The sequence below is a fragment of the Ochlerotatus camptorhynchus genome, unplaced genomic scaffold (assembly GCF_037179485.1).
Source record: "Ochlerotatus camptorhynchus isolate MF236.1 unplaced genomic scaffold, CSIRO-AGI_Acam_v1.1 ptg000247l, whole genome shotgun sequence".
Classification (NCBI taxonomy): Eukaryota; Metazoa; Arthropoda; class Insecta; order Diptera; family Culicidae; genus Ochlerotatus; species Ochlerotatus camptorhynchus.
Window position 1 is genome coordinate 39966 of NW_027040737.1, and position 23535 is coordinate 63500.

General features: G+C 40.5%; 2 protein-coding genes across 3 annotated transcripts in view; both read right to left on the minus strand.

The window, feature by feature from the left end:
- Window positions 1-229: 229 nt before the first annotated feature.
- On the minus strand, window positions 230-15067 carry LOC135704761 (uncharacterized). Its single transcript, XM_065226261.1, has 6 exons — window positions 14906-15067; window positions 2414-2824; window positions 2014-2349; window positions 1425-1952; window positions 514-1369; window positions 230-455 (listed from the first exon to the last, which is right to left on the minus strand). Exons 1-6 carry the CDS (start codon window positions 15044-15046, stop codon window positions 313-315), a joined length of 2415 nt encoding a protein of 804 aa, XP_065082333.1. The 5' UTR covers window positions 15047-15067; the 3' UTR covers window positions 230-312.
- A 546-nt stretch (window positions 15068-15613) lies between these two features.
- LOC135704758 (uncharacterized) overlaps window positions 15614-23535 on the minus strand; it is a 220012-nt gene continuing 212090 nt past the window's right edge. Inside the window, exon 9 of one of the 2 annotated variants that reach the window (XM_065226255.1) lies at window positions 15614-17648. In XM_065226255.1, coding sequence (XP_065082327.1) covers window positions 17543-17648 — 106 coding nt within the window. In that variant the 3' untranslated portion in view covers window positions 15614-17542. The remainder of the gene's footprint in view (window positions 17649-23535) is intronic. The other variant, XR_010517806.1, reaches the window with a different exon arrangement.

The window sequence follows — 23535 nt, forward strand, 5'->3', positions numbered from 1 at the left end:
AATGCCAACGGTTTATCCGAAAGATGAGAGGCTTGAACTTAACCATCATGTAGCAACTAATTCATTTTCGTGGATTAGGAATTCAATTGACATGCACTGGGCTACTATAAAGCAATTATATATGATGAATTTCTGTAACTCATCAACCAAAAAGACAACTTTTAGGAATTTCCTTCAACATCCCAAACCCGTCCTTATGATAGATCAAAGGCTTTATTGGTGAAATGTCAACAAGCTGCTAGACTACTGTTCGAGATGAGAAGGGGGCAACTGCTCGTTAAAATTTGAAATTGTTAACAAAAATCACAACGCTCAGTAGACGTCCATACCGGCGCAGAGACAGGCACAATTCAAGCTCATCGTCTTCTTGTCCCTTGCTCGCAGCTTCAACCATCGCTTCTGGTTCGGAACGAACATCTCCGGTGGCAGTGGCGCCTTGTCGTCTCCTTCCGTTTCTGAAAGTACAGAGATGTTCAACCCGGAAAAATGTCATCGACCAATCAGCCCACCCACCTTCACCCTTCCGTCCCTTCTTCGGGCTGGGAAGAATCGAAATCGTCTCGTCCGGTTTCCTCAGCAATAGCTTGCCGACACCTTCACACATTCGCAGAGCTTCGTGCTTGGACAGGACGTCCTTCAGATTTTTGTCCATCGATCCGCATTCCAGTATCCAGTCGACTACTCCATCAAAGTCCTTCAGCAGGTTCAAGGCCCCACTGCTGCTGAACTTGGTTTTCTTCATGTAGATGTGATCCAGCCAAGCCTCGCAGATGATCTTGAGTGTTAGCTTCAAGATGTCCAGATCTTTGGTGGCTTCAATCACCGGCAGGTATACTTGGTTGAAGAAGTATGCTACGTACTCGTTGGCAGTTTCCTGTAAGACTTCCGATTGCCAGTGTCGATAGTGCGGAAAGCAAAGAGTTAACGAAGCCAGACTGGTCGTACGACAGACAACGGCCAATACGTCGATGCATTCGGCGCAAGACTGTTTCAGCTTCCGTATGTTATCCTTGATTTCTGAAACAAGTTTCTCCCGCAAAGCAACGCAAACCTGTACCTGAACTTCCAGGGCATTCGGAGAGACCAGTTCCGGTACTCGAAGATACTGCAACTGTTCTAGGCAGAGATTAATGTCACTGTGAACAACCTTGAAGAACATGGTCATGTTCCAATCGATGCAGAGAGATCGTGCCTTGTTTGAGGCCCAATTTCTCATCGAATGAATTGAGTGATCCATTCGATGCAGGACGGGGATTTGCTCGACCAGTGGCAGTTCATTGGGAATGGTTCCGATGTCACAGGTGTTCGATATCTGGACTAGCTGATACAGCAGTTCACTCCATACTTTTCCGCAGTTGGTTCCTTCAATCTGTTGAACAAGATTATCTTTTTGATAGCTTGAAACTGATAGCGCTTCGACTTACCATAGCAGCAGGACTATAGAATTCCGATTCCTCAAAGGGGTAATCTACCGGCAGACTGGACGCAACGATCGCCAGCCGAAACTGCCGATCCCAGATAGTGCTGGTCACGTGCACCGTCAGGGTTTCCCCTAATCCTTTCAGCATCGAAAGTATCGGTTCGGGAGCTTCGTCTGGTGTTATCAGCGACAACCAGTCCCGCAGGTATTTGGCACAAGCGGGCGGTCGACAGGCTAGTGGTGAATTACTCCACCACAGAACTACGTGCTCCAGTGTTCCACCGACTTGCGTCCAGAGACCGCGCGTTCCTCGATTGACCCATTTGATTAGTTCGGCTTTGTTAAGTTCCTTGTCGAAAGCGGAAGGGCACAGCTTGATCACCTTCATCAGGATGTTGGCGATGAAGATCTCTTCGTCTGCGATTAGATTCTCCAGTAGGTCGATTCCTTCCGGTTCGTTAACTAGATAGTTGATGGAGTTGTACGCCACCGCTTCTGCGGCCATTTCATCGAAGAAGTTTATGGCAGGATCCTGCAAGCGAAAAATTGACCGTCAGTTCAGAACTTACCTTCTCAAGCCACAGCAGTTAGACGTTGTATTCAGTTTCATCTGGCGCCCTGGACTCCGGCTTCACAATGGGTGTTATCGTAGCGGAGTTTGATGGTGGTGGCGGATGTCCCAGATGCATATCTCCGCTGGCGATCAGATTGAAACTGTTCTTCCGTCGATTGTTCAACTCCTCCTGGAACGGGTCTTGAATCTTATTCCCTTCGTTGAAGTTCGCCGTCAATGTCCGTAAAATTTCCATGCTTGAAGTGTCCGATTCATCGTCATTATCGATGGTAGCCGTAGTGGCTCCCTTGCACGTTACCAGCAGACAGTTGATCAGCGTTGCACAACACTGCTCCGATCGTTGCTTTGTTACAATCTGCAAATTCGCATAAATTACATGAAATATACCCAGCCTGTCCGTTGTTTCAACGATTCAGAACCTGCAAAACTGTCCCAATATCGATCTTCTTCGGCGTCGACATCAGCGCCGGGAACGAATTGCTGCATATCTGCGCTCCGGCTTGCGTCTTCGCTCGCGTCGTCTTAAGCGCCAACGCGACGCTCTCGTTGTGCAGCGTCGATAGCAACATGGCCCCGTCGATGACCACCTCCGAGCTGTACGTCAGTCCGAGCATCAGCTTCAACATCTTGTTGATGATGAAGATCAGCTGAAAGTGCCGTTTGCGAAGGTTCTGCCTAATCAGATGTGCCTTTCGGTTGAGCAAGATTTTGAAGAAACTTCGCTCCACGTTCTTGTCAGCCGACGAAGCGGACATCCGTATCAGCCGCATCTGGATGTGGGCGGATAGCTCGAACCCCTGGCGGCTTTGCTGTAGCAACCGTTCGAATTCCTACAATCAAAACAGATTATTGATGATAGCACGTGCTTTTGTGAATGGAACCGAAGTCATACGCTACACTACGCTACGGATTCGGCGCACTTGAACCCTGTCGTAAACAACGATCATGTTTGGGTAATTATTCGGCAACACGAAAGGGAAATGCGGTGATTGGATATAGGGCCGGATTGCCATTCAATGAACCTTGTCTGATGGGTTTTTTATTTTGACTTCGTGTTAGGTGTTTGAGAGTTGTTGTATGGTGGCACGTACCCAAGGTTCGATACCAAGGACACATCGGAGCGGAGAATTTGTTTGGCAAAAGTTTGTGTGCTTTGGCAGGTACTGTACTGATTGTTGAATGTCTAGGTCATGCTTGCGCTTGAACTTCCATTCTGTGGCCGATGTGGAACCGTGTTCGAATCGAACATGTGATAATTTTGAGGGTTATAAAAACCTGGATAACAAAGAAGAAATTTGTGCGCAAGTTCAGTAATATTCGATGGTACACGTAGGGAGGTTTCAGAATGAGTTCAGGGGACTTTAGGGAGGGGGGGGACAAGCTAGACCGAAGCTTCTGTAGTCCACTCGAAGATTTGCCGCACTCTTCTATCACCCGTAAATTTTGACAGTTTGAGGTAGTATGTTTTGGTTCCCATTCGTTGTCTTCTCTTTTACTCAGTGGCAAAATGATAGGGAGCAAAAAGTGAGGTTATTGCTTCAATTTATGTCCATAATCTTTGAAATTAATTTGAGATATTCTTCTGAAATCTCATGGTTTGCCCTTTTGTATTTAGAAAGTATTATCCCAGAATTTACCCTCCCCTTGGCTAGTTTTTAACCTGGACGTTGGTGGGCGGGCCTAATCTTATGCTTCATAGTAGAGCGTTGGAGACGACTGTTTTAGGTCTGGCATCGTTGGCTCATGCCGTGACAGAATAGCGTCATGAGCATTGCGATGAGGATTACTGAGCTTCCCCTCTCTGATGAACAATTGCATGAGCGAACCAAAGTTCTAGCCTGAAGTGATAGTATCACACTTGTTACTCCTTTGTTTGAAAGCCGCGTTGTAGTACGCTAACGTATAGGCACTGACGTTGGGTGTGATACTGGCGGGTTTTGCCGCAAATCACTCTTATTTTATTAATTTTTACGCAGATAGATTTATTGGGGTTTGCAAGGGAATTATACTGTTGAAATATTTCAGAAAGTGCCCAACAGTGCTCCTTCTACTTGCGTGACAAGCTTTCATTGTTGTTTTCATTGAAGCATTACTCAGGGAACAATGTTAAATAGCATTTTTGTACATGGTATTGTAACTAATCTTATATGTGCTTCATTTTGATTTGGGATAAGTGTTTGAACTATGGCTCGGGATTTCCACTGTGGCGTGCTTCTATTGTGACATATTCATACGTAATTTTGTGGGAGGACATAGTGAAAACGTGTGACTGTAGTTGGAGCATATACCCTGTATAATTTAAAAATCAGCTAGGAAACTAATTTCAAAGTGAAGCATTTTTGCCACTTGAAGGTGTCACCTGGGTCGATCTAAGATATAATAAATATAGATCAAAGTCAAAATTACTTGAAATACGTTAAATTTTAGATTACATAGCAGTTTAGGTACTTAATAAAGCATGAGTTATAATTGATTTGGTAAATTAGAGATTTCAATTATTTATTAAATTAGACTAATGAGATAATCATCATAATCATCAAACGAACTTAAATAAGAAAATTTAGACAGCCTAATAACATTAAGTAGATTAACCTGGGTACTGCGGAGTCGACCCATTTTATTTTGCAAGTCAATGGAAAACTGCTTGAAAATTTTCTCAAGTTTAAAACTGGTTTGCTCTTTCTCAGTTGATTCCCACCAAATGCTCTGAGCCAGGAGTGCTCGAGCCCCCATGACTCTATCAAAGTTTGTATACATAAATTTTTCGCGGTTTTTATACTTTCATCACTGAGCCTTCTGGTTTTTATCTTTGAGCTTAACATTAAGAATGTGTTATGAAAAAGTATAGATCATTTTCATGAGATTACAATACTTGACGGTAGATAAAAACAGTAACTGCATTTGCTGCTTCTGAATGTTTGGCTCTCGCTTGACAGTTCACACTGGCTCCCAAGTGACAAGCACCTTGAGTGAGTCCGCATTACTCAGAGATTAACAAAAGAGTTAGGATGCGGGGGGTCCGCTTAAGGAGGCAACTAGCCTTTAAAGCAACTGGCACCTAGCCTTTTCATATATTGTCTGTTTATTTTGATGGTTGCTTTAAAATATCAATTTGGTATATATGTGAAAGGATGAATCAGTGGGAGATGGATTTTCGGTTTCTTTACATTTTGCATCACAAATCTAGTACTATGTGTCATTTCCTCAAAACCCCCCTATAACCGACCTCTACAATCCCTTCGTTTTCTCATGGCGTTCAAGTGGTCCGCATAGACTATTCAGCCATTACCCTTCCTTTATCCTCGGCTTTGGATTGACTTGTGCTCCCACTGCCCCACCAAACGCTGCAAAATTCAAATGAAAGAAAGTATTATCCCAGAATTTCCTTAGAATTTACTTCAGCATTGCAAGAGAACTTTCCTAAGAATTCTTATGAAATTATTCTCAAAATTCCCTTCAGAGAATCTCTTGGAAATCACTTGAAATTCTCATTTGAATTCTCTAGACAATACTTCAAAGTTTTAAAATCCTAAAATGTTGTCAAAATCCAAGATTAAAGATGTTGATTTTCAATTCACAATTCTTGAAAATTACGGCGTAGGGGAAATGGATGTACTGTCGGCCTTAATGCCCCTAATTTGGGCCCAAACATAAATTCAGCAATCGACTAAATTTTAAATAGCGACCTAAAATATCCATTAGCACCGTTCTAATGACGCGTTCATCTAGATAAAATTGATAAATAGCAGATTTTTGTCGATGGACCCAATCTTAGATCCATGGGCCACAATTTCCCCTATTTAAAATTTTACATTTTTTCAATTTCTAAAATCTTGAAAAGTTCAATAATGTAAAAAACTCTTGAAAATTTTCATATATAGAGCTGGAATAAGGGCGTAACAGCCTTTGTAAACAATGACTTCTCTCGTTGATTTCTCGGAATTCAAGGCACGCCTACACAAACCATCATATCCATCGGGTAGGAGAAGTCTTACTCTACTCGATGGTGATGTCGATTTGCCTGGGAGAGCCATGGATTCCGAGAAATCATCACGAGAAGCCATTGTTTACAAAAGCTATTAGGCCCTAATTCCAGCTCTATGTAGATATAGGAAAGTGTAAGCACACTTTCAACTCACCGCCATTTGTACCCCGATGAAGATTATCAGCTGTTTATCAATGTGTGTTGTTGTTTACTTATTGGTCAACAAGTTTGTGTGCGCAAAGTGCTTTTTTTCAAGGGGGGGGGGGGAGGTGGCTGTCAAATACGAACAATCGTCGCCTACCTCGCATAACTGGTTCCAAACGTTAACAAGCCATAAGAAACCTACACAGCAAAAAAAAATGTAATATCGATCAATGTAATTCAGCTGATGTATGAAATAATGATGTAATAGCTAAAAGCAGATACAATATTACATCAATGGATGTAATTTTGTTCGCAAAATCGATGTACATCGTACAACGTTATATTACACAACCGATGGATTGACCTGGTTGCAGCAGTTTGGATGTAATATTCAACAACTTTTTATCTGTGTACAGGGTTTGTTTACGTTTGGAACCAATTTCATACAAGAATGATCATTCCAAACGTAGGCTGATTTGACAGCACGTCCCACAGAAAATCAGCACAGCACGTCCCACGTCAAAATGAATTATTCTGTTTCGCCGTCTACACGGTAAGAAAAAAGTACCCAACGGCCAGTTCACTTTTACCTACATTTGACTAGTTTGTCTCCTTTTCTCCTTCTAATGTTGTCAAAAACGGAGGAGCAAAACCACCCAACAGGGGTAGTAAAGTGTGGGAACCCAACGTTGAGTATAATCATATTTACCTACTATTGGGTACAACTAACTTACTTTTGGTTAAAAAGCCAGTGGAAAATTCCATACGAACTGCACACAAGTAAATGAAAATTACTTTGACCCGCTTTACCTACTTTTGGGTTCCTGCACTATAGTGCCGAGATGAGTGAAAATAACTTAATTTTGGGTACTTTTTTCTAACCATGTAGACAAAATGTGACAGCAAGGAGCAATGAGCACAGGAGCGAGGTAGCTACACAGAAAAAAGTTCTGAATTTTACTGGTGATGTAAACATCCATACATGGAAACATTCATGCATGTAAATTTCCTTTTCACGTAAACTAGCAGCTTGCGAAAAATGTTGCAAACAAAGGTGGACAGTTACATACAATACTTGATACAATATATAGAATATTGCATGACATGTCTCATAAATTTACACGATCTATAATGTAAACTTGTAGGACATATGACGCTCCATTTAAAGGGTGATACGGTCAAAATTTGGTCAAGGGAAAACGCGTGTAAATCGGTGAAATCGTTTATTTAAAAAATCAAATTAAATTTCTTTTTCAAGTTCAATTAGTATAAAATTCAGGAAAAATATTCAGTTAGGCTTCCACTTTTCCAAATCCGAATTGCCGGGCCTTACGCTTGACCCCTGCCATCAGATTTTGTACAGCCACCTTGTCCACCTTCTTCGCCGCAGAAAGCCAGTTTGCCTTGAACTGCTGCTCGCCCTTAGCAGTTTTTTTGGTCTTCTTTAGGTTCCGCTTGACAATAGCCCAGTATTTCTCAATTGGGTGGAGCTCTGGCGTGTTGGGAGGGTTCTTGTCCTTGGGAACCACCTGCACGTTGTTGGCGGCGTACCACTCCATGGCCTTTTTACCGTAATGGCAAGATGCCAAATCCGGCCAAAACAGTACGGAACAACCGTGTTTCTTCAGGAAAGGCAGCAGACGTTTATTCAAACACTCTTTCACGTAAATTTCTTGGTTGACAGTCCCGGAAGCTATGAAAATGCTGCTTTTCAAGCCACAGGTACAGATGGCTTGCCAAACCAGATATTTCTTTGCGAACTTTGACAGTTTCATGTGCTTGAAAACATCTGCTACCTTTCCCCTTCCTTTTGCCGTAGAAAACTCCTGTTCCGGAAGCTGCTTACCACGCAGTCAAACTTCGTCAGCATCGTCGTGTACAGCCTCCGGGATCGCGCTTTGGCCGTCGTATTTTGTTTATCATCGCGATTTGGAGTCACTACTTTCTTGTAAGTCGATAGTCCGGCTCGTTTTTTTGGCTCGATGCACGGTTGTAGACGATACACCCAGCTTATTTGCGGCATCTCGGAGAGAGAGGTTAGGGTTTCGCTTGAAACTACCGGCAACTCTCTTTGTCGTCTCAGCGGCTTCCGGTTTTCGATTTCCCCCCGATCCAGACTTCCTGGCTGTCGAAAAACGTTCCATAAACACTTTAATTACATTTGTAACGGTTGATTTGGCAACTTTTAGCGATTTTGCCAACTTTGCGTGCGAGTAGCTTGGATTTTCGCGATGCGCGAGCAAAATTTTGACACGCTGCTCTTCTTGCTTGGACGGCATTTTGACAACTGAAGAGTGAATTCCAAAATCAAAATAGGAGCAACATTCTACACACACACACCTTCAAAATGAGGGGTGTTCAGGTTTTTTTAGATGCAAAATTGAAAGAAATACGTCAAGTTGATATTGACCAAATTTTGACCGTATCACCCTTTATGTGCATCATAGTAACGTAAATGTTTTTAGCTGTGTACTTATAACACAGAACGAACATTGACAATATTATTGATGATGTGAATACAAAAATCTTGTCAAAATCCAATTGAAGTCAATATACAATGTATTGACAATACGATTAGGGTTGATGGGGGGTCTAAGATTTTGTGACAAGCAATGCATTAGGTATAGGAAAAACGTCACGATAGGGGGGGGGGGTAATTTTTTGCTCGGTTTAGCGTGACATAATTAATGCATGGGCCCTTATTGTAAATAAAAGTAATCGTAGTCCGCATCGTGCTCTCTTGCCGTGCGGATTTATTTGCTTTTTGCTGAAGGAAGTGTTACTACTACCTAAAGCTACAACAAATTTAAACAGCACTTTTCAGTGCTCAACCTGTAAAAATTTTATACCTTGTTCAACTCTTATTCCTCTTCGATCCTTGTTTGGACCCTACCCGAGGTAATCCTTCTTGGATATCGATTTGGAAAATTCCTCTTCGATCCTTCAGATTCTTATAGTAATCTGCTTGGAAGTCGATTTGGATAAAAATTTACTGGCGCCATGGCGCCTAAACGCAAAAGAAAGGGGCAAACTCTTGACCCCCCTTCTGATGAAATTAATTTGAGTAATCAATTTGATTTGCTCACGGATGATGAGAATGATCCATCATCCAAGAAAAATTCTAGTAAACTTTCCCGGCTTAATGCCAAGAAGGAAAAGATTCCCCCTATTGTGATAACCACTACCGATTTCCATGCTCTTCGCATGGAACTTTTGAATTTCGTGAAAGTTAAGTTTTCACTACAAATTGGACGTCGGGGTGAATGCCGTGTATTGGCTGAAACCTTGGACGGATTTAAATGTCTTCTCAAGTATCTTACTGAGAAGAAGCACAAATTTTTTACTTACGACACCAAAACTGAACGTGTGTTCAAGGTTGTCATGAAAGGACTGCCCAGTGGTGAATCCCTGGATCAGATCAAAGATGAACTGGCAAAATTACTTGGAGTTGTGCCACTCCAAGTAATCAAAATGAAAATGAAATCCCGTCCTGGTGATTCGCGCAACGGGATTTCTAATGATTTTTATTTAGTTCACTTCAAGTCTAGTGAACTAAACAACCTTAAGGCCTTAGAAAAAGCTAGCCTTATGCTCCATGTCTGAGTGAAGTGGGAACACTTCAGGAAGACTGGAGGAAATTTTCAAAACCTCACTCAGTGCCGTAAGTGCCAGAGATGGGGTCACGGAACTAAACATTGCTACATGCCAGCTAAATGCATGAATTGTGCTGATTCCTCTCACGCAAAGAACGACTGTCCTGTGAAGGAAGATCCTAAGAAATTTAAATGTTCAAATTGTGGTGAAAACCACAAATCCAATTTTTGGGAACGTAAGACTCACAAAGCGATCCTACAATCTCGTTCTAACCGTCAGGTAGGAAACGCTCCACGTTTCCGACCAGGTACAAATTCCTCTGCTGTTAACAACGGTCAGCGAGGAACAAATTCTACATTCGTACCCGTAGGTACAAATATCACCCCTGCTTCAATTTTTTATCTGTACCTACTCCCCTCGCTGCTAACAATGTTCAACGAGTTAATGGAGCTACCTATGTTGCTATTGCAACGGGTAGAAATCAAAATACTAACCAACGTTCTAACGGAAATTTTGACAATTTTGACTTAGGAAGCATTACTGCCCCTAAAATGGAATTTTTACAAAAATCATTAATTGACATGATTTCTGATATGCTTAAATCTAACTCCATGTTTGATGCTATTCAAACTGTGGTAAAATTTGCAAATAATATTGTCATGACTTTAAAATTCAGTAATGGATTTTAAAGCATTAAATATTTTAAATTGGAATGCTCGATCTCTTAAAGATAATGAAGACGAACTATTTAACTTTTTGAGAGTTCATAACGTGCATATTGCCGTTATAACTGAAACGTTTCTTAAACCTGACCATAAGGTTAAGAAAGACTCAAATTATTTAATTTATAGAAATGATCGTCTTGATGGACCCTGTGGTGGCGTTGTCATCATTGTTCATAGACGAATCAAACATAGAATTCTTTCTTCATTTGAAACCAAAGTTTATGAAACTTTGGGAGTTTTAGTTGAAACAAAATTTGGACAACTTACGTTTATAGCTGCCTTTTTTCCATTCCAATGCGTAGGCCAGCAAAAGAATTTTCTCAAGGGTGACCTTCAGAAACTTACCCGTCATAGGTCTAAATTCTTCATTATTGGTGATTTTAATGCAAAACACCGCTCATGGAATAATGCTCAAAGCAATTCCAATGGTAATATTCTGTTTGATGATTGTTCTGCAGGTTATTACACTATTCAATATCCAAACAGCCCAACATGCTTTTCTTCTGCAAGAAATCCCTCAACTATTGATTTGGTCTTAACTGATTCATGTCAACTTTGTAGCCAATTGGTTACCCATGCTGACTTCGGTTCTGATCACCTTCCAGTAACTTTTGAAATATCCCAAGAAATAATTTGTAATCCCAACAGCTCTACTTTCAATTACCATAGAGCTGATTGGGAGCAGTATCGAACATTTATGGAATATAACTTCGATCCAAACATTCCTTTGCAAACCAAAGATGAAATTAATTATGCTCTTGAATCTCTGACTACTTCTATAGTTGAAGCAAGAGCTGCCTCAGTACCAAAATGCGAGGTTAAATTCGATTCAATTATAATAGACGACGATCTTCAGCTCTTGATCCGTCTTAAAAATGTCCGTAGGAGACAATATCAAAGAACACGCGATCCTGCCATGAAAGTTATCTGGCGGGATTTGCAAAAACAAATTAAAAAGCGATTCTCTGCCCTGAGGAACAAAACTTTCGAAAATAATGTTTCTAAATTAGACCCGAGTCCCAAACCCTTTTGGAAACTCACAAAAAATTTGAAAAAAACCTCAAAAGCCTATTCCAGCGCTTAAAGAAGGTGGTAAAATTTTGATCACAAATTTGGAAAAAGCTCAGAAACTTGCTAAGCAATTCGAGAGTTCTCATAATTTCAGTTTGGGTCTTACTAGTCCTATTGAGAATCAGGTTGCTCGGGATTTTCTGAATATTTTCTCTCGGGAAAATATTTTTGATGATTCCGGGGGGACTGATTTGGACGAAGTAAGGTCTATAACTAAAAAGTTTCAAAATATGAAAGCTCCAGGTGATGATGGAATTTTCTATATCCTCATCAAAAAACTCCCAGAGAGTACCTTGTCTTTCTTGGTAAAATTATTTAACCGAAGTTACCATTTGGCATACTTTCCTGATAAATGAAAAAATGCAAAAGTTGTTCCAATTTTAAAGCCGGATAAAAATCCAGCTGAAGCTTCTAGCTACCGTCCAATAAGTTTGCTAAGTAAACTTTTTGAAAAGATAATTTTAAATAGAATGATGCTTCACGTCAATACGAACTCAATTTTTGCAGATGAGCAGTTTGGATTTCGCCATGGGCATTCAACTACTCATCAACTCTTAAGAGGTACAAATTTAATTCGTTCAAACAAATCTGAAGGCCACTCAACTGGAGTTGCTCTTCTAGACATAGAAAAAGCATTCGACAGTGTTTGGCATGAAGGTTTGATTGCTAAATTGAAAAAGTTTAATTTTCCACTTTATATTATGAAATAAGTCCAAAATTATTTAACTGACAGAACTCTGTAGGTAAATTCGACAGTGAGCATGCATAAAGGCGTATACGCGATGATCGATTCTCTTCATCGTTTTTCTCTTTGCATTGCTACAGCTAAGCGAAACAATTTTGTAGAATTTGTTCAATGTACAGTTGTAATAGGTTGTATTGGCTTTCAAAAGCAACAACAAACGCACCGACAAACGTTAAATCTAGAGAGTTATTAAGAAAAGAGAAAATCGATGAAGAGAATCGATCATCGCGTATACGCCCTTATGAATGCTCACTGTCGAATTATCAAAATTCCAAATCTAATCGACTACCTGTTAGAGCAGGAGTTCCTCAGGGTAGCATTCTTGGACCTATATTGTATAACATTTTCACTTCGGACCTCCCTGATTTGCCTCAGGGTTGCCACAAATCTTTGTTCGCTGATGACACAGGCATTTCTGCTAAAGGAAGAAGTCTTCGTGTTATTTGCAGTAGACTGCAGAAAAGTTTAGATATTTTTTCTTCTTATTTACAAAAATGGAAGATTTCTCCCAACGCTTCCAAAACTCAACTTATAATATTTCCACATAAGCCTAGAGCTTCCTTTTTGAAACCTAGTAGTAGTCACATAGTCACTATGAACGGAGTTCCAATTTCCTGGTCAAACCAAGTGAAATATCTTGGATTAATACTTGACCAAAAATTAAATTTTAAAGATCACATTGAGGGCATTCAAGCCAAATGTAACAAATATATAACATGTTTGTATCCTCTTATAAACAGGAAATCCAAACTTTGCCTGACGAATAAACTTCTAATATTTAAACAAGTTTTTAGACCGGCGATGCTTTACGCTGTGCCAATATGGTCTAGTTGTTGCACTACCAGGAAAAAAGCACTTCAAAGGATTCAGAACAAAGTTCTGAAAATGATTTTGAAGTTGCCTCTCTGGTACAGTACTACTGAGGTACATAGAATTTCGAATGTTGAGACTTTAAAACAAATGTCCAACAAAATAATTAATAATTTCAGGCAAAAATCGTTGCAATCCTCAATCAATCAATCCAATCTTATTTAAGTAGATTTAGTTTTAGTTTTTAGTTTTAAGATATCAATTGTTATACTGACATTCAGGTTTAAAAAACCTGTTTAAAATACTGAATTACCAAGACAGGAACAATGTAAAAACACTTAGCTACATATCATAACAATTAAGGCTGGTAAGTTACTGTAGTAACTGGAGCACCTAGGTTAAAATGAAAAGTAATTTATTTTGAATTTGAAACAAATAAAGAGTTAAAAAAAAGCAAACTGCAGTTAAAATAATGGTATAAGAAACCACAATGAAATCTATCGACAGTATCTACGTGACAATCCTGTGACATTTAAGCTTCATGAAATGCCCCTACATAAGAATCATATAGTTCTTACGTGAAAAGTACGATGGAAAAAATCTACGTATGGTTTCACGTAGCATTGAAGTGAAAATTATTTTGAGTGTACAGTTCGACAGTGAGAATGCATAATGGCGTAAACGCGATGATCGATTCTCTTCGTCGATTTTCTCTTTGCATTGCTGCAGCGAAGCGAAACAATTTTCTAGAATTTGTTCAATGCAGAGTTGTAACAGGTTGTATTGGCTATCATTTAACGAGAAACGTTAATTCTAGCGAGTTATTTACTAAAGAGAAAATCGACGAAGAGAATCGATCATCGTGTTTACGCCCTTATGCATGCTCACTGTCGAGTTTTTGTTTTGACGCACGTCGTTTGATGACGATATTGCAATGGTCGTCATAGTAGCTCAAACTTATGCAGTGACGGGGTGACCATTTCCAGCACTGGGCTCTACTCACCAATGGATCAGCCAAATTAATCCTTTTTGTTCCTAAAATCCTCACTGACCATTGTTTACGTTTGTGACATTGGCCCTTATGAATGCTCAGTATGATATTTCGATATTAATATTCATCAAATATTTCTCAATGAGCATCACGTAGAGAGTGAATTTCGAAGCTAGGGGGAACTTTTCCGAATGCATTAATATTCTATAGATAATGTAATGTTCTATTTAAAAAAACCCTACTGTGTTACCTGACTTATAACGAATATACGTTGTCCTGAATGCAACGTAGGACTTCGAGATTTGGACGTGAATGCTTGCGAATAAAATCTCAATCTCGCGAACGAACTATTCCAAATGACAGAGGAATCATTCCTCTACATGATTGTGTCGTTAGCTTTCTAGGCTGAGTTTTTATTCGCGAGAAATCGGTGATTGAAGTGTTTGTTTACAAAAGCAATTACGTCAAAATCTCAAATCACTCCGGATATTCATTATAAGTCAGGTAAGACAGTAGGCGTTTGGAGCATCTATACTATTTTTAAAATTAGTTGGACCCAATTTGGTGTTGACCCTTTTTGAACGTATGTATTTTTAATGTTTCTGAATATAAGTAGTGTTGCATTCAAATTTGCACTACTTAATTAACTGATGTTTAAAGTTATGTAAAACAAAAAACACAATACGGACGGCCTCGTCAACTACCTGCGCCAAAGCATATTGCCACTTGAAGGTTATGTTTATGCAAGCGAAAAAAAAATCAATAATTTCCCACCTACTGCAAGTGCACTCTCGATAAAAAAACCATTCCTTCTTTTCCAAAGATCAGTCCTCCCCGCATACTTACATAGTAATCCGGCAGATCCAGATTGATATCCGTGGCCATCTTCTTTCCAAGCACCCGGAATTCCCGCTCCTGGGCCCGGGCTTGATCGAAAAGTTTGACCACTTCATGGTGCTGCTTCGGTAGCCATTTTGAGGTGTTCATCTTTTCGTTTCCGTCTATTCCGGCCTCGTGTCGTTGTTTAATCCAGACCCAAAAAAAAATATATTCTTTCTGTTCAAAGATGACCGAAATTCGTCGCCGAAAGTAGGTCACTTTCACTTTTACGCCAATAATGGCATAAACGGGAACCGCGCGAACGGGAGCAGTGCGCGTTCTTTCGGATTCATCCTTACTTCTTCAAAACCTGGCGTAGAACTGCGAAGTAGAGCGAGTTACCATACCATCTAGACTAGAGCTAACCTTGAACAACCGACCGACCGCGCCATGGCAATACGGATTTATCGATTTATGCTGGGCAGGACGGGCGGCGCGAATCGGCGTTATTTGGTAGTGGTTCCCATGGGGACGGCATTGTTCCGAGGACAGGGTGAAACCCTGTCCGTACATTCGCGCGCGAGAGCGCCGAGCACATGCATGAACGAAGAAAAAAAATGTGAGGTTAGGATGATGTGTTTGACAGCAAGAGGTTCGAGTCAAGGACTGCTCGGTTTCGTCCCGTCCCTGTGTGGGGGTAGTTTTTCTTTCTCGGACAAATCAAGCCAGGTTCCGTTCAAGTTTTCGTCACTTATGCTTTTATTTGCCAGTTTTTTTTTGTTTTGCATTTTCTTTCGATATAACTAGTTATTGTTAAGTGTTTATATTTATATTATTCATTTCCCATTTGTCAGTTTATCGAATGAATCTCAGTTTTCTTAATTGTTTGAATAAATAAAACTTCTAAAAAGATGGTTGTTAAGTCTACTAAAAAAAAACCTATAATTTAGTGGCTACGAAATTCAATTTCATTCATGCTTCACAAACAAAACTGTTTTCCTCTTCCGCGGTCTTCTTTTTTTCTTCTTCTTGTCGGTGATTTGACACGTTGAAATCATCTCGTATTCCGATTATGCCTTCGTTTTGCGGTTACAAATTGAAATAGAAGTTGAAAGCAGTACTATACAGTAAAGGTTACAGATGTGTTGTTTAGGGATAAATTGAACTACCAATAGGATTTTCTTGTTTGTTTATTAAATAGTTAAGGAGGTTTGCAAAAACAGGAAAATGTTCAACAATTGAAAAGCTCGACTTACGTTTCTCGCACCAATTAAGCAAAGGTGAATAAGGGAAATTTGTTCTGATAGAATCTTCATTTATAAATATAGGGCATTGTTGTTCGCTTTCCGTAATAAATAGTTTGAATGTACTTTTCCGTGTGAACAAGTTGCCTTAAAGGAAAAACTTAGCATTTATAAACTAGTTTAAAACTTAACAAGTTCCGCTGCACTCTCGCCGCATGTCAACCGATCGAATTTGTCAAACAATTAGAAGAAGCATAAATAATATTTTTTTTACAGGTGCGGGGGCGGGTAGAGAGATTGGTTACCATTTTCGGGGGCTTTTCTTTTCTTTGATTGGGAAGAGGAGAGCTTGGCTTGGTTCGGTTAAATAGGCTCTCGTATTTTTTTTTGTTTGTTTTGTTTTGTTTTGCTCGTTTCACTAAATCGAAGTAATCTTCTGTGGTTTTGTTAGCACGAATTGGACTAGATTAGGGTTACGAATTAAATAACTAGATATGCGCTGGTTGTTGTTGTTGTTCTGATCTCAATCATAATAGGTTCGTCAAACAACTTTGAAGGTTATACATAAGTTAATATAATGGTGTGTTGTTCAATTCTGTTTCATTTTACAATGTTTTTTTGAAAGATCCGTAGTATGTGTCGAGTATTATCTGATTTTCCGCCAATAGTTGCTCTTGGCCTGACAGCTAGTTTGGTTTCAACATCAATGTGGGTTCCCTATTGTAACTAGCAGTTAGATTGGTGTGAATTACTCTTTCAGAGGATATCTGTTTTGTTCAATGTTTGTTGGTTTTTTTTTTTTAGAAAATTGTTTGTTTCTTAGAAAAAGTTCCTTACTCGCTAGGCATATTTACGTCAATCTGTCTGTCAACAGATACTGATTTCTTTTTGGTTTCCTACATGTTTGTTTTTATCTGCCATTAAAATACATTCAATATCAGCTCTTCCTAGTACGTTTACACTGCCACCTATCGGAAAATGGTTTTGATTATAAAACTAATCGTTTTGTTTCTTCGTCTAGTAGGGTATTAGAATTAGGTTTCCTTGTTGTTTGTCACTAAATATTCTATGATACACAATTCATTCAGTGTTCTCTATAAAAAAAAGTCATGGCTAGTTATGTCTGTCATTAAATAAAAAAAATCACCTCAACTGCCATCTCTTTGATTCATTCCGTCATGTTCGTTCCTTCACTCGCTCAACCGCCTGCATCCTACAGCCGTAGTTTGTAGGGGTAGGTTAGCAACGAATGAATAATGATGACGGATTGAAAAGAAAGATGGCCGGTGCGGTTTCAGTTCAAAATTTAACCATTTTGACGCACATATAGACAGACAGTACTGTGTTCCGGTTTTGTTTTTCGCGATGATGAGGGACACATGATTTATTATATGGTTTCGGTACGCGACACGCGTTGAGTTTACTTCCTCTTCTTCTTGTTACGGCGTTTACGCAGGTAACGCTCTCTCCAGCTTATCCGAAGACTGCGAACATCGTCCTCGCTATCGCTATCGTCACTTCCGTCGCTAAATTCGGGGCGATAATGATGAGAAACAAAATTCGCAGAAAACAAGAATAATAATAATAATAATTACGATTCAACTATTGCTGTTATTTTAATTTTTTTTTTTTTTGAGTAGATGCTTGTCTGATGAGTTTTGTTTTGGTTTGTTTACATTGCTGTCCTGGCTGAAGTTTCTATGCGATTGGTGATCGATTGGCGTTACATTGCTTTTGTAGGCTAGAGTAGATGGCGCTGCGGATTAGTTTGTGATGGATTTGAGCGTTTGATTCGGTTGATGATTCGGATGTTTTCCTGCTGTTGGCTTTCACAACATATGGTTTTTGCTTGTATCGAAAGGACGGATTGCTATGTATCTTTCCCTACTTAAGCAGTGTTTGTTGTTATTGTTTTTGTTGAGGTTTGATTTCGAACTGCTAAGCTTCAGCTGACCACCGTGGTGACCTGAAGGCTAAAATTACTGCTGAAAAAAGCGAGGAGATCAAGCAGGAGTTTGTTTTATGATTGGAGAAAGCTTGGATGTTACTTTTCAGTTGGTGGTGGTAATTTTGATGGAGCGGGACGACCGCTTCATTTGAGTTAACTAAGAATGGAACGCCCACTAACTGGTGTTTGGCTTGTGACGGTCACCCGAGATTCTGCTCGGAATAAGGGACACCCAACTCTGCTAGCCGTAGTTGCTCGGGATGACCAGTTGAGATTTTTTACTTCAAGGTGGCTTAGAACTGCCATTTCCAGAACAACATGTGAAAAGGGCATACAAGCTTTTTGTAAACAAACCTTTGCAGGCCCTTTTCTCACCAACCGCGGATCGCCCACGCAAACCAGCAATATCATCGGGAAGGGGAAAGTGTCCCCTACCCGGTGATGTTAAAGGTTTGCGTTGGTGTCATATGGGTGGCGAGAAAAGGGCATAAGAAGGTTGGTTTACAAAAAGCTTGTATGCCCTTTTCACATGTTGTTCTGGATTTTACATAAGTTCACCAAGATAAGAACGACATCCATCCAGGGGGTAAGTCACTTTGCTCTACTTTGTGACTGTGCTGATTGTGTTCCTTGTGTGTTTTTGGGTGTCCGAGGGTGTTTCTTCAGGTCGACCGAGCTGTCAAAACATCAAACGAAAAATTATGCTTACTGGCAACCATAACATCCCTAGCGCTGAAAATGACAGATATCTCTGCGACTCCTTCGCTGATGTTATTTAATAAACACAACCGGTGCGAGGAGGATTCGGAGCTGAACAAATACAGTCCGTGGCACCGGATTTTGGAGTGGAACCGGATAACTTCCATCGGCCAATATCACCGACTTGTTGTACATCTTCAGTGCCATTTTCCTCTATACAGTTCAGAGAAACAGTCGTACGACCGGAAAGAGCTACTCAGGGAAAGCAGAGGCAAACGCGCTGAAGAGGTTAAATTCTGAGACCCGTCAACCGTTAGTTTGACGACTTTGGAATGCCACTAAAATAGCAGCAATCACTGGTGGCGGAGAATTATTCGCTGTTCTATCTGAAGGAATTGAGTCTTTGAAGAAACTCGAATGGTGTGTGGATTGCGCTTGTTACCCCTGCTTTTATCGTGGATTTTTATTTGATTCGAATTAAAAGTGTATTGGCAATTCTTAGACGTTTCTCCGAATTATGTTGCATGAAATAGAGCGTCTTCCAAATCTGTTTACCCATCGAGGTCCGGTGCAATCCAACAAACCGACCGCCGTAGTTCTCTCTCCTTTGGGATCTTCTTCTTCTTCTTCGTCTTCTTAATTACTTTATTTAACGTTGGTCTCTGTTCCACAATCCACCATTGACGGCAATCGAATGTGCAGGGAGGTTGCTTCCACACCTGCGCCGGGACCAACGGCTTTACTTTCCTTCCGAAGGAAGAATCCCACCGACCTCGGCTGGGATTGAACCCAGGCCCATTGGGGTGACAAAGCAGTCAAGCTTCCTAATACACCACCGGCGCCGGCTCCTTTGGATTCAAAAACAACAACAAATGAATTGATCCATGAACGTAAACATTATTGGCAGTGGTGCCAAAATTGATAAAACAATTAGCTTTTCATGTGAAGGAAGGGTGTTTGAAGTGTGTCGAAGTGTGTTTTTGCTGTGTTTAACACAAAGTGGCAGAGTGCCTTACCCCTTGATAGAACCCTTATAAAACCGATAATGTTACTTGGGATCTTATGAAATTTGAGCTCATTGCGACGGAACCCTGATTTTGGGATATCATTTGAAAAGATAACTTCGTGGTGACTTTTCTGTGACCAATGACTAAACGTGGGCTTCAGTAGGTCACGAAATGGTCCATCGGAAGATCCGGAACGTGATTTTCCTCGACAATGAATGAAGATGAATGAATTTGGAATTGTGATCAAAAATTAATGGTGGTTCACTGGAAGATACGGAATGTACGTTAAAATTGTCAATTTATCAATTCTTTTTTTTCGAATGTGGTCTGTTTTGATCGCAATTTGAACCACCATTGCACCAGCCGAAAATAGAGCAAACTGTGCGCGTGGTCGGGCAAATTTTTCTTGCTTCAAAACAATCCTGAGCAGGGGTTGAAACTGTTGACGTTTTTTACTACACTCGCTTCGTTGTCGTGCGCGACAGTCTGTTTGTATTCGTACTCTCATGCTCTACCGTCGTCTCTCTTACACAACACAAACGGTAGAACAAAATTCGAGCAACAAGAAAATTATCAAATAACTATCATATGACATATATTATCAGTGTGATTTTGTTCTAATTCCTCAATTTGGTGTAAATTAAACCATTTCTGATCAGAGATGCTATTACTAGGACATCGTTGCTTGCAATTTTCAGAATTTACACGAGCACAACATCAGCAGCTCTTATTATGAGAAAAACTAAAATACATACATTCGTGACGGTCTTTGGCAAAAATGTCGTATGACAGAGCCTGTCATATGACATTTTAGTTTGGTACTGTTAGTTGATATCTTGTTTTGCAATTGTCTGTAGCAAAGGCAGTCAATTATCACAGAAAATGTGTCGACTACGGTGACCGCTTACAAGACTGATCCTGAGTGCTGTTAGCTTGGAAAGTGTTACAGACTCCAATAAAAGACTGGTTGTTGATTCCAACATAAACGTATTTCCTCTTGCCTTGAAGATCGATACGCTTGATGGAAATTCATTTGGACTTGATGAACTCCTTGGGATTGGGTTTTTTCGAACTTCTTTCCAGGTTTCGATTTTGATTCGGCAGTTGAGCAATACCCTGCTTTATGCCCCTTGCGTTTGCACTTGTTGCAGTTGTGGTCTTGATAGGGACATTCCTTCACAAAATGCAGATCACTGCAGAACCAGCATGGGGACTTCGGCTTCTTTTTCTTGAGAGGCTTCATTGAAACGGCGTTAACGACGGATTTCTCCGGAACGGGTTTTTCTATCCTTTGGTGGAATGCTTCAAGTTCGACGTGACTTTCCAAGGCGAGCTTCGAGCCTTCCGTCGGCGGAGCATTCTCTTCAGCTTCAAACTTACCGATTAATTGGGTGCGGATATGTGCGTCTCGCCGAGATCGTAGACCACAAACAAAACGTAGTGCCTTGAACTGGTCGTCGGATAATTTGGAGAGCTGGAATGCTTCAGTGTTTATTCACGGAGGCAACAAAGCTTGAAAAATCGTTAGCATCGTTCTTCATGTATTGAAGGCACAGACAGTCTTCATGGTAAGCAAACCCCACACGCATCAATATATTGACGCGAAGGGGAATTATTGACAATAATATTGATGATGTGAATTCAGAAATATTGTCAATCTCGATATATTGACGTCAATATAGAATGTATTGACAATACGATTATTGTCAATAAAAGCAATCGTGTAGCGTCCACTGTACAGCCTAGCACCGGTGTGCAAGAAGGCTTCTGGACTTACATAAACATTCACTTTGGGGCTTATTGCGGATGTCACTTCACGCTAAAAACTTGTCACTTGTCGACACGGTGAAGTGATTCCCATTTGATTTATACGGCAATCCCGGCTCTTATTATGAGTATCACTTCCTTATCACTGTCTAGTGACACCCGTAATAAGGCCCTCTGTGTTCACGCGTGCACTCCATGCATCGAACACACACCTCAACCTGAGTACAATGTTTATGTTAGATCATCCTTTCAGCGTTTAAACAGATCAGGCTTGAACCATGAACTTTGAATGTATTAGACCGGCATGTTCACCACTCGTCTGTCATTACTGTGAAAGATGTGCAGGCTAAAGGCCTATAAGAAGCGTTCATCGGTTTCGTCTGTTCTTTCTGTTGCAACATAGCAAGCCTCGATGTTCACACTTGCGTACAGGTACGAAGTATCACGTTCGATGCACAGAGTACACCCATAGAGGTAACTCTAAGACTAGTAGGTCCCGAAGAAACGTGTTCAACTTTTTGGCTCAGCTCTGGTACTATCTTCGGTCCTAAGCTAATCGCTTCACCCCTTGAAACATAGGAAAATCCACTAACCCCTCATTTTATCTGTCAAACTTTCATAGTGAATCAAAACAAACATTGTGTAGTAATAGAATTTCGTCTAGAATGTGGTACGTTAATCGATTTTCTTGGTACCAATAGGCTAGTCAAGTAGTGAGCCAATTTAAAATCGATAGCTTCATATTGATTGTTGGTACACCTGAGTTCGAAAGACAACACGTGCGTTCAATGAACGCGCGCTTAAGAAATTGGAACTCAAGCTCAACGTCGTCTGTGTTTCGTGAAGACTGGGCTCAGGAACCAATCGTTGAAAAGAGAGGTCTTGCGGTCGTAAAGCTTCTCGAGGTAGGATACTATTGACGTACCGTTCATGGAACTGGGTGCCAATCTTCCTCAAGAGTAGCCTCACCTTCACGGGGTCGTCCAGATTCTTGCCGTCGATCTTGAAAACATCTTCGTAGCGGGCGCAACAAGCATCGAAGAATACTCCACCGTCAGGATCGTAGTAGAAGTCTTTAATTCCCGTGGCCAACGATTTGATGATCTTCTCGCTTCCCGGTTGATGCGTTGGATCTGTTCTTGTTGACTGGCTACCAGCTCGGTGAGCCGAAGAATTACGTCCTTCAAATCCTGGTTGGACATCTTCAAATGACTTGAAGTGACTCAAACTTGTTCTCGTCGCCAGATGTTAGAGACTCCAATAAAACAACTGATTGTTGGTTAACTAGGTCTATGTACTTCGGAAGTTAGAACATTAATCAATGTAGAAAATAGTTGTGTCAAACAACTTGATTATGCATAGGCTTCTAAAGATGTTCGTTTGTTGTGGTGCTATGCAACAGAAAGTAAAATTCGGAACTTCTCAGAAGATTCCGTAGGACTTCCAGAAGAACTGCATAGACTCAGAGTCCATACGAATTTCGTGAGTTCATATTGTTTTTTTTTTTGAATGTCTATCAATGCTTTATTAGCTTTCTCGGGGGAGTTCATACGACTTTCGGGTAGTTCGTAGAACTCCTCGGGAATATCCATAGGACTTTTTTTTATTATAGTCACTTTAACACTCTTGGGTTATTCGTGACTTGTCCGGGGGTGAGATTTGAACTCGTGACTTTGGCGTGAGAGGAATCCATAGGACTTCTTAGGGGAGTTAATATGACAAAACGTCTATGAACAAAAGGTCGATTGAAATTTAATGTGACAAAAGATCAAATAGACAAAAGGACCATGGAATGGACAATTCAGGCATAACATTTCATTACGGCACAAAAGCATTGGTAAACAAACTTTTTAAGGCCCTTTACACGCGAACAAAGGTACGCCCACGCAAGCCAATACCACTTTCGGAAAGGTGACAGTTGTCCCTATCCGATGATGTTGTTGGTTTGCTTGGGCGTACTTTGGTTCGCGTGTAAAGGGCCTTAAAAAGTTT

Excerpts from the sequence above, each read along its gene's own strand:
- LOC135704761 (XM_065226261.1), bottom strand. The coding sequence starts at position 15,046 with ATGAACACCTCAAAATGGCTACCGAAGCAGCACCATGAAGTGGTCAAA. Across the intron at positions 2,350-2,413 it reads ATATTGGGACAGTTTTGCAG|ATTGTAACAAAGCAACGATC; the intron begins GTTCTGAATCGT and ends GCGAATTTGCAG. Across the intron at positions 1,953-2,013 it reads CAGATGAAACTGAATACAAC|GATCCTGCCATAAACTTCTT; the intron begins GTCTAACTGCTG and ends TTTCGCTTGCAG.